Below are 14,581 nucleotides of genomic sequence, written 5' to 3'. Positions count from 1 at the left end.
TTTCACCATGTTGGCCGGGATGGTCTCAAACTCCTGACTTCAAGTGATCCACCTGCCTCACCCTCCCAAAGTGCTAGGATTACCATCTTTTGTTTTAATGAGGCAACTCTTGGCTGGCACCTAGATAGCTTTAGGATAGGGGCTGGCTGCCAAAAAGACCAAGCCTTGATTAGAAGTTTGGAACTTTCAGCTCCACCCACCAACCTCCAGGGAAGGAGAGAGGGGCTTGGAGGTTGAGTTCAATCATCAACGGGCAAAGACTTCATCAATCATGTCTACATAATGAAACCTCCATCAATACACTGGGACAATGAGTTCAGAGAACTTCCTAGGTGGTGAGCATGTCAAGGTGCTGAGGGAGCATAGAAGCTCTGCACCTTTCCCTCCATACTCTGCCTTATACATCACTTCTCTGTGGCTGTTCCTGAGTCATATTCTTTATAATATAGTGGTGAACATAAATTAAATGTTTCCCTGAGGTTTGTGAGCCATTCTAGCTAAATTATCCAACCTGAAGGGGAGGAAGGTTCTGGGAACTCCTGACTGTATAGCCAAGTCAGACAACAAACATGGATACCCAAGAGATGTGGGTGACCTAGAGACCTGACACCTGATGCAAGGGCAGTCTTGGGGGTCTGCGCTCTCATCCTGTGGAGTCTGAGCTAACTGCCTGTAATTAGTGTCAGAACTGAATTGTAGGATACCCTGTTGGTATCAAAATTGGCTGGTGTCAGGAGGAAAAAAAACTCATTTTGTTATCAGAAACACTAAGTAGAAACCGCTCAGACGGTAGCCAATAGACTGCTTCTGTGCGAAGTGCCAGGCATTAGTCCAGGTGCTTATCTAGGTTAATTATTTCATCTCCACACCAGTTTTTTGAGGGAGGCATTATTATCATCTTCATTTTAAGATGAGAAACTATGGCACAGAGAGTTAGACAACTTGCTCTCAGCCGCGTTACTAGGAAGTAGAGCAGATTCCAACCCAAACAAGCCAGCTTCCATGGCACCAACTTTTACCCAATACACAATAATCACCCACATACCCTAAGAAAGTACACAGATCAAGTATTTAGCACTTGATTTTTGCAGTCTAAGAAAATATTCGCTGATACTTCCTCACTGGGATTCATTACGGAACTCAGTAGTGAGTTCCATTAGGTCTGTAGCTAAGATCAGGCCTTTCTTATTCAGACACATAAGATGTGGGGGTGAAAGAGGGTAGGACCTATTTTTAGGCTGGTAAAGTTCCCTGAATCAATAATAGCCAAAATAGCAACAGGGTCCAGGTGCCACTACTCTTGGCACACTGCCACCGGCCCTCCCCAGACATCCTGCCTATCCTTGGGCATTCTGATTAAATACAGTAAATGAGTAGCATCTCCTGTACCTGTATCCTCCCTCCATTCAGCAGCTAGCTTGCACCAATGCAGCTCCCTACTGACCTCAAGACTCTCTGGCAATTCAAAATAGGTTCTGCTCTGAAAAAGAATTTAGACTATATGCAAAGTTCTAGGCATCAAAGAATTCTCTCCCTCATTCATTCATTCATTCATAGAAGCAGCAACCAAATCGAAGTGGCAGAAATTACTATAGGTTGAGTTTCACTTACTCAAAATGCTTGGGTCCAGAAGTGTTTTGGATTTATTTTGGATTTTAGAATATTTGGATATATATAATGAGATATCTTGGGAATGGAATTCAAGTCTAAATATGAAATTCATTCATGTTTCATGTACATCTTATACAATATTTTTAATAATTTTGTGCTTGAAACAAAGTCTTGACTGTGAACTGTCATATGAGGTCAGGTATGGCATTTTCCACTTGTGGTGTCATGTTGGTGCTCAAAAAGCTTTCGATTTTGGAGCATTTCAGACTTCGGATTTTTGGATTAAGATGGTCACCTCGTACTGCTGTCTAGTTAAAACCTCAGGCTTTCACGTTAACAGAATCCTAGGTCCATCACTAACCAGCTTGTGTGATCTCGGCCTCTCGAACTTTCTGTTTCCTCATTAGTCAATGGGGATGCCAAGTACCTACCCATAGAATCTTGTGAGGATTAAAGCAGGTATTATATGTGTATAGCAGGCTAAACACCCCATAAATGTTAGTTACTACCTTAAAGATCAAAGATTGCTAAATGTGGTCAGATTATTCTTTCAGACAGCAAAGGAACACGTGCTTTAAAAATATTTTCACCTAAAACGGTAAAATGTGTTGGCATATTTAATGGCTGCTGTTATGTGCTGCATCCCCAATTATGCTGGACAGCTTTACTGTATTAACACTGACATCCTAGAAAATGAAAGGCATAACAAGTACATGCGTGTGTGCGCACGCGTGCGCGCCCACGCACACACACACACACACACACACACACACAACAACCTGAGGAGAATACAGTTGAGCATCACTGTGCTTTTAGAAGATAATAAATTGAAACTGGCAAAAAAAAGACTTTTCTCACTAGTTGGCTCTATAGTTTCCCCTCAAAATCCCATTTTTTTTACAGGATGCAAAACACACACTTATATAAGAATACTTAGGAATAAGCAATCTTTTTACGGCATAGTGAACTTCAGAGTGTCTGCTATCTATCATGGTGATGTCATATACTATTGGTTATTTTGCTGATCCTTTAATCAAATAAAAATGGACGCAAAAAATAAGTCTAATAAACTTAGATAAGCAGTCAGCAAGTTTTTAGCCAAACTGTTAGCAGATCTATTCCAGACCTAGTCTTAAGTAAAAATAACCATGCCCAAAATCTGGTTGGTTCATAAAATACCTTTCAGGTAGCTGCTATTTTGAAGAAAGTCATACCACTGGTTTCCTTCTGTGTTAGGGGGTGACACAAGATCATCATCTTCATCTTTCAAGTACTAGAAATACAGAAATAGAAATTTAAGTTTATTCATACCTGAAAGGGAAAATAGAAAAAGAAAGGAAGTAAAAGACAAAAAAAAAAAAAAAAAAAAAAAAAAAAAAAAAAAAAAAAAAAAAAAAAAAAAAAAAAAAAATTAAGTTTAGTGAATCAAAGAATTTGGGTCTAAAAGCTGTTCATATTTAACACTTTTTTAATTCAATAAGTTACTTTGTTTTATTGCCAAGTCCTCTGAAAGTGCATTACTATTATTCTAAGAGAGGTAGCCAAAATCTGCTATGTGTATGTGGTAGAATAAGCCCTCCATCAGTGTCAGCTAGCTACTATCTTAAAAATCGAAGAAACTGCTGAACAATTTGCAGTTTGTTTAGTCAAGCAACTAACAGACTGCAAAGTATTAAAAGAGTTATATGTTGTAGATGTAGAGACCACAAATCAAACTTAAATTTTGTTTCTTTTTCATGAGCACATTTTAATTTTACATATGCAAGTTACAAATTAGTTTCACAAGTATCAATTGTTAACATACTGTCCATTCACTCTATGGCAGTTGTTCTCCAAGTAAGGTCCACAGACTCCTGGGAATCCCCAAGATGCTTTTGGGGACCCACAAGGTCAATACTAGTTTTATAATAATGCAGATGTCACCTGCCCTTTACACTGGTAACATTTGCACTGATGGTGGGGAAAACTGTGACTCAGCCAAGAGTCAAGGTAGTGGTCCCAAATCATACCAGCAGTCACCGTATTATTTTTCTGTCACATACTGATAGTTTCATTTGAAGTCATTAAATTACTGACTTTATTAAGTTTCAACCCTTGAGTACAAAGCTTTAATATTCTGTGTGACAGAATTGAGAGTTATACATAGGTACTTTTGTTACACAAAATATGGTCGTTATTTTGAGAAAAAGCACTTATGTTAAAAGCAAAAATAGGCTGGGCACAGTGGTTCATGCCTGTAATCCCCATGCTTTAAGAGGCCATGGCAGGTATATCACTTGAGCCCAAGAGCTCAAGACCAGCCTGGGCAACATGGCGGGTCTCTACAAAATAGGCAAAAATTAGCTAGGCCTGGTGGTGTATGCTTATAGCCCCAGCTACTCAGGAGGTTGAGGTGGCAGGATCACTTGAGTCCAGGAGGTGGGGGCTGCAGTGAGCAATGATCACACCACTGCAGTCAGAAGACCGACCTTGTCTCAAAAAAAATTGTTTCTGGAAAACCTCATCTGCCCCTGTGTGCTTCACAACACAAAGACTTTTCTGAGTGAATTGGTAATGCTATTAATGAAATCTAGCTTATAGTTTGATGAAAGGTGGCAGCATTTAGAACAGCCGCATGACTCACAGAACTGATACTTTCAAAATGACCAAAGCATGATGTTACAAAATTATGCATGGGCAAAAGATCCAAAGTGGGAGGGAGACGAATGAATTTTAATGTAACAGAGTAAAAAACGTTCACTGATGCAATTTTAGATTCCACATTGAAGCGAACCTTTAAGATATAATCACTTGTCCAGATTTGATATAATAAAGCAACATCACAATTATCTGAAAAAGCTAATACCTCTCCCTTTCCATATACACACCTGTGTGAGGACTGATATTATAGAAACAACATATGAAAACAGACTGAATATAGAAGCAGACATGAGAATTCACCTGTTTTCTATTAAGCTGGACATCAAAGAGGTTTGCAAGAATTTCTGAAACATTATCACTATTCACTAAATTATTTTGCAAAATATTATTTTTCATTAAAAATATTTATATTAACATGTAATAGTAAGTGGGTATATTCTATTTTCTTTTTTCCTTTTTCTTTTGCGACTGAGTCTCACTCTGTTGCCTAGGCTGGAGTGCAGTGATGCAATCTTGGCTCACTGTAACCTCCACCTCCTGGGTTTAAGCAGTTCTTGTGCCTCAACCTCCTGAGTAGCTAGGATTACAGGTGTGAGCCACAATGCCTGGCTGGTATATTCTATTTTTGAATGAATTAAGGAATAATTTTTTTATGTTTAATTTTTAATACCTAATCATGCCTATCAGCAACAGATGACAACTCACATAAACAAAAGCTCTTTTCTACTCCTCAGTAATTCTTTTTTTCTGAGATGGAGTCTCATTCTGTCACCCAGGATGAAGTACAGTGGCTTGATCTCAGCTCACTGCAACCTCCACCTCCCGAGTTCAAGGGATTCTCCTGCCTCAGCCTCCTGAGTAGCTGGGATTACAGGTGCCCACCATACCTGGCTTATTTTTGTATTTTTAGTACTCAATGCTTTTTAAGAATGTAAAAGGGTTTTCAGATCAAAAAGTTTAAAAGCTGCTGCTTTTTGGTTATTTTACTAAAAGGACAGAGCTCCTGTATTACTTGGTATTATATTACTTTCCAGAAACTTTGGATAACAAAGATGAACAACTGCTAAGGTCTATAAAATGAGTTCAAAGCTCATACCTGACCAACTCTTTCAACGTTAAAGTATTTTCCTTTTCGATTATAAAGGTCTGGAGCCTGGAAAAAATAAGCAGAGTTTAATTCTTAATTCAGCTCACAAAGAAAAGTATCCTACATTTAAACCCAAAACTTTCCTTTTCAAGAGAGCTGTGAGTGGCAGTTATTCTTTTCTTTTATGGATTGTAAGACACACAAACAAAAGTCTAGTTTATTGACTATGTTTATGAACATAATTAGTTCAACAGTTTAAAAAAAGTAATTGCTACAGACTTCAATTAAATTGGGTTAAATTTAATTGTGTTGTATCATTACCCAGGTTTATTGCAATTATTTTTTTTTAGACTGCATTTCAGAAGACCAACTTCTTACCTCATTGAAATGTTCAGTAAGAAATTCAGCAACAAATGTGATATCTTTCTGAGTCATCTAACAACAAGAGGAGCAAAAAGAAAACAAATCAAGATAAAAGAAATCTGCTCAATAAAAGAAATGGTACATAATAATAAATGTGACATTTTTACGATCTACTAAAAGCCACAGGAAACCAGCAAAGTTCTTTCAAAGAAATGTAGATTGTTCAACTGTGAAAATATTAACTCCTGGGGTTCTGAAATGTAATTAAACACGTGAACTTATCTTCCAATCAGCTAATCCAAGAGCTGCAAAACTCCTTATCGCCTAAGGTTGTTTATTATTTCAGGCCTTGTGCTAAGACCACATGTGCAGAGGTCCCTCCTTTGGGAATGGGAACTGGACCCCAGATGAGACGCATCACCCTTAGTCAAGGGCTGGAGGCAAACAGTGCTGTCTGCTTCAGTGTAGACCCCTGATTCTTGCAATGACCTGCATTCATCCCAATTTAGTTCTTCAGCCCTCAGAAAATTATATTTTAAGATCCCTTCCAACAATTGACATATTTTATCTCCCAAAATAAAGCTAACAGTGATGTCAGAACAACAACTATTGTGAAACTTTCCTGGTTTACAAGGCCAATCACCCACAGTGCAAAAGATCTACTTAGCAAGAATTGTGGAGCGTGGAGGACCCCTTTGTCACCTAGTTCCCACAGGCTTATTTTAATGCTGCCCACTTTTTCAGGCTCAAAACTACCTATCTCAACAGTTTCAGCAGGGGTGAGGAAGAGTGAGCTGCGGGAATCAAATGGAAATTCTGCCCTATTCTGTAAGACTTCCCTGGAAGGAGATTCCATCACCACTTGCCTCAGTCCTTACAGGAATCCTTTTTCTTTCTTTCCTTAGAAAGAAACTGTTGCTTATCAGACATCAACACAGGTACTAATATCTAAGCACATCTAATTTCCAAGGAAAAGAAGAAGCATGTAAAATTTAAGGAAGTCAAAGTAAGGAATACAAGGATGCTGTCTTACATGGATTATAAAACCTTATCCAAACATGAAAACTATAAATTCAGATAGCCATAATGAAGGTATTCTATGAGATGAAACAATACATAAAACATACAAATTTCTTTCTGAAGAAGTTGTGGCTTAAGGGATCTAATGTCTACATCCTGACATCCTGTTAACTAATAACTGAATAAGAGTACCAAAATGACCAGCACAGCTGAGTTCAACCAGGACAACGTCAACACTGCGAAAATGCACCAGTACATACTACCTTGTTCAGCTCGGGAAGCACGTGGTCTTCTGTCATTCTCAACATTGCTGGAAAGATAAAGTTAAAAAATTATCTTTAAAGGCAAACTACAAACATAATTTAAATTATAAATACATTTCAAAGACAAGGTGTTTTACACTGAACAAAATCTTCAATTTTGTACAGCTTTTCACCAACAAAAATCATATTTCTTCCAAAAACTAAAGGGTGCCAGAACTTAAATTTGATTCATACTTTCATGTTCAAAATTGTTGGTGTAACCATTCTAAACTATTTTTTTTTCTTTTTCTTCTTTGATTCAACCTGTTGTCACTCCAGACAAATCTAACTGCTGTCTGTACTAAGACTATGTATGCATGGATCCCTCCTTCTAACCTGGTGACGTTTCTTTTTTTTTTTTTTTACCTCCAGATGCTTAAAGGTTTTTTTTTTTTTTTTTTTTTGAGACAGAGTCTCATACTGTCACCCAGGCTGTAGTGCAGTGGTGTAATCTCAGCTCATTGCAATCTCTGCGTCCTGGGTTCAAGCAATTCTCCTGCCTCAGCCTCCCGAGTAGCTGGGATTACAGGCATGCGCCACCACGCCCAACTAATTTTTTTGTATTTTTAGTAGATACGGGGTTTCAGCATGTTGGCCAGGATGGTCTCGATCTCCTAACCTTGTGATCTACCCACCTTGGCCTCCCAAAGTGCTGGGATTACAGGCGTGTGCCACCACGCCTAGCTATTTTTTTCATATATTTAGTAGATACGGGGTTTCATCATGTTGGCCAGCATGGTCTCAATTTCCTGACCTCATTGTCTGCCCGCCTTGGCCTCCCAAAGTGCTGGGATTACAGGTGTGAGCCACCATGCCTGGCTATACCTGGTGATGTTTCTGCTCTTAAAATCAGCAAGCCATTCTTTCCTCCAAAGCCTTACGATACCAAAGAAACCTGTTTATTTCCCTTGGTCTTTTCTGCTACGCACTTACAGTTACGCATATTTATATGCCTTTCTTTGATCTAGTATCTGTGGTTGACTCTCTTTGTCCTTTCATAGGGTTGTCCTCATCAGTACTATGTGTTTTGTATTATGTTCCACCTAAGTCAAGACAAAGTATGTTGCATGTGCTTCTGCATGGTATTTGAACATGGTTCTTAATTGTATTTGGTCAGTAACAAGCAAGTCACAAGTGATTTTGCAAATACAGAACTGTTTTTAGCTAATTTAAACTTCTAAGTTATCTGAAAGGGGGGCTAAAATCTAGTTCCACTCATTCTTATCCATCAAAAAAAAAAAAAAAAAACCATTTATTGAGTATACTCTAGGTGCTAGCAATATATCAGTATAAAAGATATCCCTGCCTTCATGGAGAACACATTTTACAAAAAAGAAAACCAAGGTTACACAGCTACTGGAAACAGAGCCAGGATCAAAAGTAGATCTCCACTTCTCCAATCCAGTGTGCTTTCTTCAATGTCCTGCTCTAATGAGAACGACCGAGCAGTGACTCATTTCTCTTCTAATCTTGATTCTTACTACAGTTAGAATGTGCAGTAAGAACAGACACTGCCTAAATTACCTCCAATAATTTTAAGCAAAACCAAACTACCTCTGCAAAGACAAAAAATACTTCTAAGGTCTCATACAGTTTTAATATTGTAATTTATTCTAATTAACAACATGGATCTTAAACAGGCCAGCCTGATAAGCACTCTGGTTCCTCATTCTGGCTAGTATTGGTACAGTTTCCAGAAACATAAAAAAATTTCAAGTATCATTATATGCAGATCACATTCAGTTTTTTTTTTTTTAAAAAAAGGCAATTATGTTAGGTTGAAAAATATAAAGTCTGTTTTTACAATATTAGAACTGAAGATATGGACATTTGTTTAAAGGATATCAGCACATTACAGGTAATTCACATTCTATTTTACTCTTTAGAATTTCAACAAATGTGGGATAAATTACATTTACACTAAATTTTGCATATGTTGGAAGGAAATGTATGCTGGATTATTCTAAGGATATTTCGAGTTCACAAAAATAGCAATATAAATGGACCTAAATAAAATATGCATATAATACAGAGTGAATACAAAACATTTAATATCAAGTCGATAAATACTTATCAACTACCTGCGCAAACGCAAAGACATTGTGAAGACACAAAGACAGGCCATAAGTGGTCTGCATTCTATTTAGCTGGGCATCAATACACAATAGAAGTGGTAATGGAAATGTTCTACTTCTACGTGGTCACTAGCCATTTGTGGCTACCGAGAACCTCAAATGTGAACAGTAGGACTAAGGAATCAAATACATAGTTTTATACGACTTCAATCTACTTAAACAGCCACATGTGGCTAGTGGCAACCATAGTGGACAGCAGAGATCTAAACACAGAAGACCAAATAATCGAACGAAGACAAGCTCACCAAGGACAAAGGCTCTTTTTTTTTCTTTTCTACTTTTAAAATCTAGCACCTAACAGTGCCTAATACTTTAAAAAAAAAAATTTAAAAATGTTATTTTAACCTAAGGAGACATAAAGTAAAAAAGTGTGAACTATCGGTGAGTGACAGGGATAACAGGGGCTACAAGTTAGCTTTAATTGTTCTGTGAGGAATGTTTCCAGCACAAGGAGAAATGTTTAAGGTGATACATATCCCAATTATACTCATTTGACCTTTACAAATTATATGAATGTATTACAAATCATCACAAGTACGTCGAAAATATGTATATTTATTATATACTAATAAAAAATAAGTATTTCTGTGAGGATGTGGGTCTGGGTGGGAGTATGAATAAAATAAGACTGGCCACGTGCTGATAACTGCTGAAGTTAGGTGATTGGTACAACAGGGATCATTATACGATTCTCTCGACTTTGGTAAGTATTTGAAATTGTACTAGATTTACTGAAACAGTCTAAGATAATACTCCTGCACGTTTTTTAAAGTGTTAAAATAAAAATGCTTTACTCAATTAACTTACCCACATAGAGCCACCGAAAAAATGCTTTGAAGTTTTTCATACTACTATCTATAACTCTAAAAAGATAAAAACAAAAAAACATCAGAAATATTATTATGATGTGGGGGTTCAAATATCACTGCTCAACTGCCAAGAAATATCATAATCCTTACTGTTCTATTTTATCCTATCTGGGTGATATTTAAGTCTTTAGAACAGCAGATATTACAAATCAAACACATACCTAAAAATAAAATTTCAAAAAAGCAAATACTGATTATTTTCAAAAATAAAGCAAATAAGAGTCTAACTGGTTACAACAGCCTTGCCACAAACTGTGTAACAGTCTTTTTTATTATTTGGTAAAGCATGAAATCCTTTTCTAACTTGGAAAATAAATGAAATCAGGAAAAAAAAAAAACTGTTCAGCATTATTCTCATTTTAAAAGAAAATACTCATTGGTCAGTAAGAAGAAAAAACCAACTACAGGAGGAAATCATTATTACAGATTAGTGCTATGTCATTACCTCTGATATCAATGGATGTTATTTTTGGAAGCTGAGTTTTTATTCAAACAATTGAGATCTCAATTTTGGGGATATATTTGGCTTTACACAAATATACCCCCAAAATTAAGTGTTATAAATGGAAGTCATCTTCATTTTGATAAAACTGTTTCTGAATAGAGATGGGTTATCACTTTTTAAACAATCTCTTTAAGCTCACATGTATAAGATAATTACTCTAGGCAAATACCTGTGCTTTTCATTCCTAAATCTCAAAGGCCTTTCCAAGCATTGTTTCATAATATCATTGGAGAGAGAGGTCAGTAGCATTAACCTTTCAGTACAAAGTAAAACACTTGTAATAAAAGACAGAAATATCTCTTATGTTACTAAGCAACATAATCAAAACCCTCTTGCAGCAATGATCAAAAAAAAAAAAAGAAAGAAAGAAAGAAAAAGAGTTCCTTTGTGCAGTCACTATCTTCAACCCAACCCCAGGCCACCAGACCAACATCAAAATGCTCAATGGCTCAGTTTCTCCATCTGTAACCTGTAATAACTCTACTAACCTGAAAGGAACAATCAACTACCTTTTGTTCATATTGAGAAGTGACCACAGAAAGCATAATATTTTATATTTGTTCCTTACAAATATGATGAATCAAAAAACACTTCAAAATACAGGAAAAGCAATGCCATTTCTCCTTGTGTTTTTGTCTTCTAAGTGCACGCAACTACAGCCTCTACCTTCTAAAATACCATTAAAATGGCCATTGATGGAGAGGGGTACATGTGTTAGAAACTGAGAAAAACACAGAGAACAACAGAAATCAAATTTCAGAAATGTCAAAAGCGACAGAAGGATTGATGCAGCTCAACAGCAAAAGTGAATGATGCAGCTTAAGAAAGGAGGCCTGTGCCAGGCAGTGCATGGAGACGGCAGCTGGGAAGGAGCCTCTGTGCTCTGAGTTGTCTCTCGGCCCTTACATGTCCTCACTTCCTTCCTAAATTAGTTCAGATTTGAGGGCCATCATTTTAATCTGATCCTTGCTTCAATTCCCTTGCTCCTCCTGTTTCATGTACTCATGACACCTGGCAAATCTAACAGATCCCTGCTCTGTGCCCCACTCCTAAAGCAGACCTGCAGCCATGCCAGTGGGCCTCACTTTCCCACTCCCAGAGCCCTCCTGTTCCATTAGCCCACTAGACCTGCTGCTGGACTAGGCAGCTGCTTCACAGGTCTCCTTGTATTCTTAAACCTCCAGCACTGCCTCCCCATCCTTACTCTCAGCTGATTATGGACGTCCTGTTAAGATAATAAAAGCACCTTGAAGGGAACGTCCCCCAAATCCCACCTGCTCACACACTGGCCTCTGTGACCCTCCTCTCTCAGGCTTCCCTCCTGTAACTGGATGAGCTCCTGCCTCTGCTTTTCTAACCCTTTCCCTTCTGCACTAGATCCCACCTCTCTCATATACTCTTGCTTTACAGCCTCTCCTCTCTCACCTCAATTTTTTCCCTTCTAGAAGATCATTCCATCCATATATAAACATGCTCCAGTTCTTTCCAAGATAAAAAGAGGAAAAAAACCCAACAATTCTGTTTCCGTCTACTGGCCATTCCCTTTACAGCAAAACTCCTCAAGCGGCTGTCCTTGCTGTCTTCTCTGTATCTGCTCTTATTCTTTATTGTACCAGCTCCCATTACTCCCCAAGGTGGCTCTCATCAAGGTCACTATCCTAATAATATTCTAAGACTCTAATCTATTCTTGGTATTTCCCTTGCTTGACTTAGCATCTGACAACCGATCCCTCATTCCTTCCTGCAGTGCCTTCTTCGCTCCGCCTGCAGGACGCCCACTCCTCTGGTTGTTCTGTCTCTCCCATTTCCTCTCCTAGTTCTTCATCGTCCCCATTCTTAAATCAGGTCGCTCCTGTTCTCTAAGCACACTCATTGTCTCATCCAGTCCCATGGCTTTAAATAACACAAATGTGCTGAGGGCTCCCAAATGCACATTTCCAGCCTGGACCCCTCCCTTCAACACTAGTCTCACATAAGTAACTCTGTGCTGGACAGCTCCACCTGCAACCCTAATGGGCATTTCAAATTCAATACGTCAAGCCAACTGACAGGGTGACCAAAATTATCATCACTGAGCGGGGTGGACAATGGACATTGTGTGTGCTGCTGGATGTGACAACTTGAGAAGGACACACCAATTACGTGGTATTTCTGACCAGGGATCTATAACCTAAATATAATCATTAAAAAAAACCAGACAAACCTAAAATGAGGTACACAAATAAAGATATACAGACACACATATACATACATATGTATGATCTGCTTTTTATGAAAAAAGGTCAATTTTCATAAAAGACCAGGAAAGTATGAGAAACTGCTCAAGATTAAAGAGATATAGCAACTAAAATCAATAGGTGATCCTGAAATGCATCTTATCATACTGGACATAATTGGGATAATTGCTAAAGGGGAATTGAACTGAGGGTTCATGTGCTGTATTAGTGTTCAAATTCCTAAATTTGGTAGTTGTACTATGGTTATGTAAGAAAATAATTTTAGTCTTAGAAAAGATGCACTAAAATATTCCAGGGCAAAGTCACCTCATATAAACAACATACTCTCACATGTTTCAGAAAAGATAAATTATATGATAACTATAGCATAATATTTTTAAATGATGAATCAGGTAAAGGCGTATTACCAGAGTTGTCTTTATTATTCCTATAATTTTTATGTAAAATTATTTCTAAATATGAAGTCTAAAGAAAAATCCAGCATGTCCAAACCAAACTCTTGATCTTACTCCACAGTCCTCCTCCCTAAACCTGACTTCACGTTAGTTCCGCCTTTCAGTAAATGTCAATTCTACTATTTCAAGGGCTAAGACCCTAAATTCATAATTATCCTATGACTCCCTTATTATCACCATCTGTCATAAGCATTGAAAAAATGTTGTTAATTATACTCTCAAAACATATCCTGATCCTGACCACTTCAGATTCTGGCCATCATTTCTCTCTTGGCTTCTGTCCTTGCCTATCTATAGGCTATTCTCAACTCAAGCAAGAGGGATCTTTCTGAAACCTAAATCTCCACTACTCCTAACTCCCCAAGGGCTTCTCATTACATCCAGAGTAAAAGCCGAAGTCCTAACAACTGCCCACAGGCTCTATGCAACCTGGCCATCCTCTACCACCTGTCATTCACCCCTATATTACTCTCATTCAATCCACTTGAGCTACAGAACCCTTGTTCCTGCAACATGCCAGGCATACTCCAAACTCAGGGCCTTCACACTTGCTGCCCCTTCCGCCCCCAAACATCAACAGGGCTTGCTCCCTCCCATCTCCTTCCAACTTCACCTTCTCAGTGAGGCCTCCCTGACCACCTATAGAAAGTTGAATTCCCTACCTTATCATGCCCTAAGTCCTCGTTTCCTGCTTGGTTTTTCTCAACATTACTTATCACTGTCTGACCTGCTAAATGTTTTAATTACCCATTTGTTTATTGTCTGTCTTACCACATTAGAACATAAGACCCATGAAGTCAGAGATCTGTTTCAGTTTAGTTTACTGCTACATCCTCAGTGTCTAGAACTCATTTAAGACACAGTTAAGTACTCAACAAATGTCTACTGATGAATGATGCATTTGACAACAGTCAAACTCTCAGAGTCAAAAAGACAAAGATATGAAAACGATAAGAGAAATAGAAGAGATACAGAAATCAGTCCACCATGAATTCTAATATCTGACCAAACATATTTCTAGAACAAAAATCTAGTTTAAAACAAAGAGAAACCAAGGCATAATGGTCTGTAGTCCCAGCTACTTGGGAGGCTGAGGCAGGAGGATCACCTGAGCCCAGAAGCTCAAGTTCAGCCTGGGCAACATAGAGAGACCCTGTCACAAAAAATAAACAAATAATAAAGTAAATAAAAGATGGAGGAGGAAACTATTAAAAGAATGTAATACAAGAGAATTCAGGTTAAAATAGCTTTCTTATTATAACAGAATGAATTAAAAGATCAACATCTAAAAACACTGTTATGAAATTTCAACATATCAAGAATAAAGAGTAACGCTTTTACAGCTTTTTCAAAAAAG

General features: G+C 37.9%; 1 protein-coding gene across 3 annotated transcripts in view; it reads right to left on the bottom strand.

The window, feature by feature from the left end:
* Nucleotides 1-14,581, bottom strand: part of ANAPC4 (anaphase promoting complex subunit 4) — a 40,845-nt gene that overhangs the window by 6,370 nt on the left and 19,894 nt on the right. For 2 of the 3 annotated variants that reach the window (XM_017518405.2, XM_017518407.2), the window contains 5 exons: nt 9,966-10,021; nt 6,982-7,031; nt 5,717-5,773; nt 5,348-5,404; nt 2,791-2,884 (listed from right to left, as the gene is read on the bottom strand). In XM_017518405.2, coding sequence (XP_017373894.1) covers nt 2,791-2,884; nt 5,348-5,404; nt 5,717-5,773; nt 6,982-7,031; nt 9,966-10,021 — 314 coding nt within the window. The remainder of the gene's footprint in view (nt 1-2,790; nt 2,885-5,347; nt 5,405-5,716; nt 5,774-6,981; nt 7,032-9,965; nt 10,022-14,581) is intronic. The other variant, XM_017518406.2, reaches the window with a different exon arrangement.

This window comes from Cebus imitator, unplaced genomic scaffold, assembly GCF_001604975.1.
Source record: "Cebus imitator isolate Cc_AM_T3 unplaced genomic scaffold, Cebus_imitator-1.0 Scaffold679, whole genome shotgun sequence".
NCBI lineage: Eukaryota > Metazoa > Chordata > Mammalia > Primates > Cebidae > Cebus > Cebus imitator.
The sequence above is the reverse complement of the archived record's forward strand: the minus strand, read 5'-3'. Positions and strand labels throughout refer to the sequence as shown.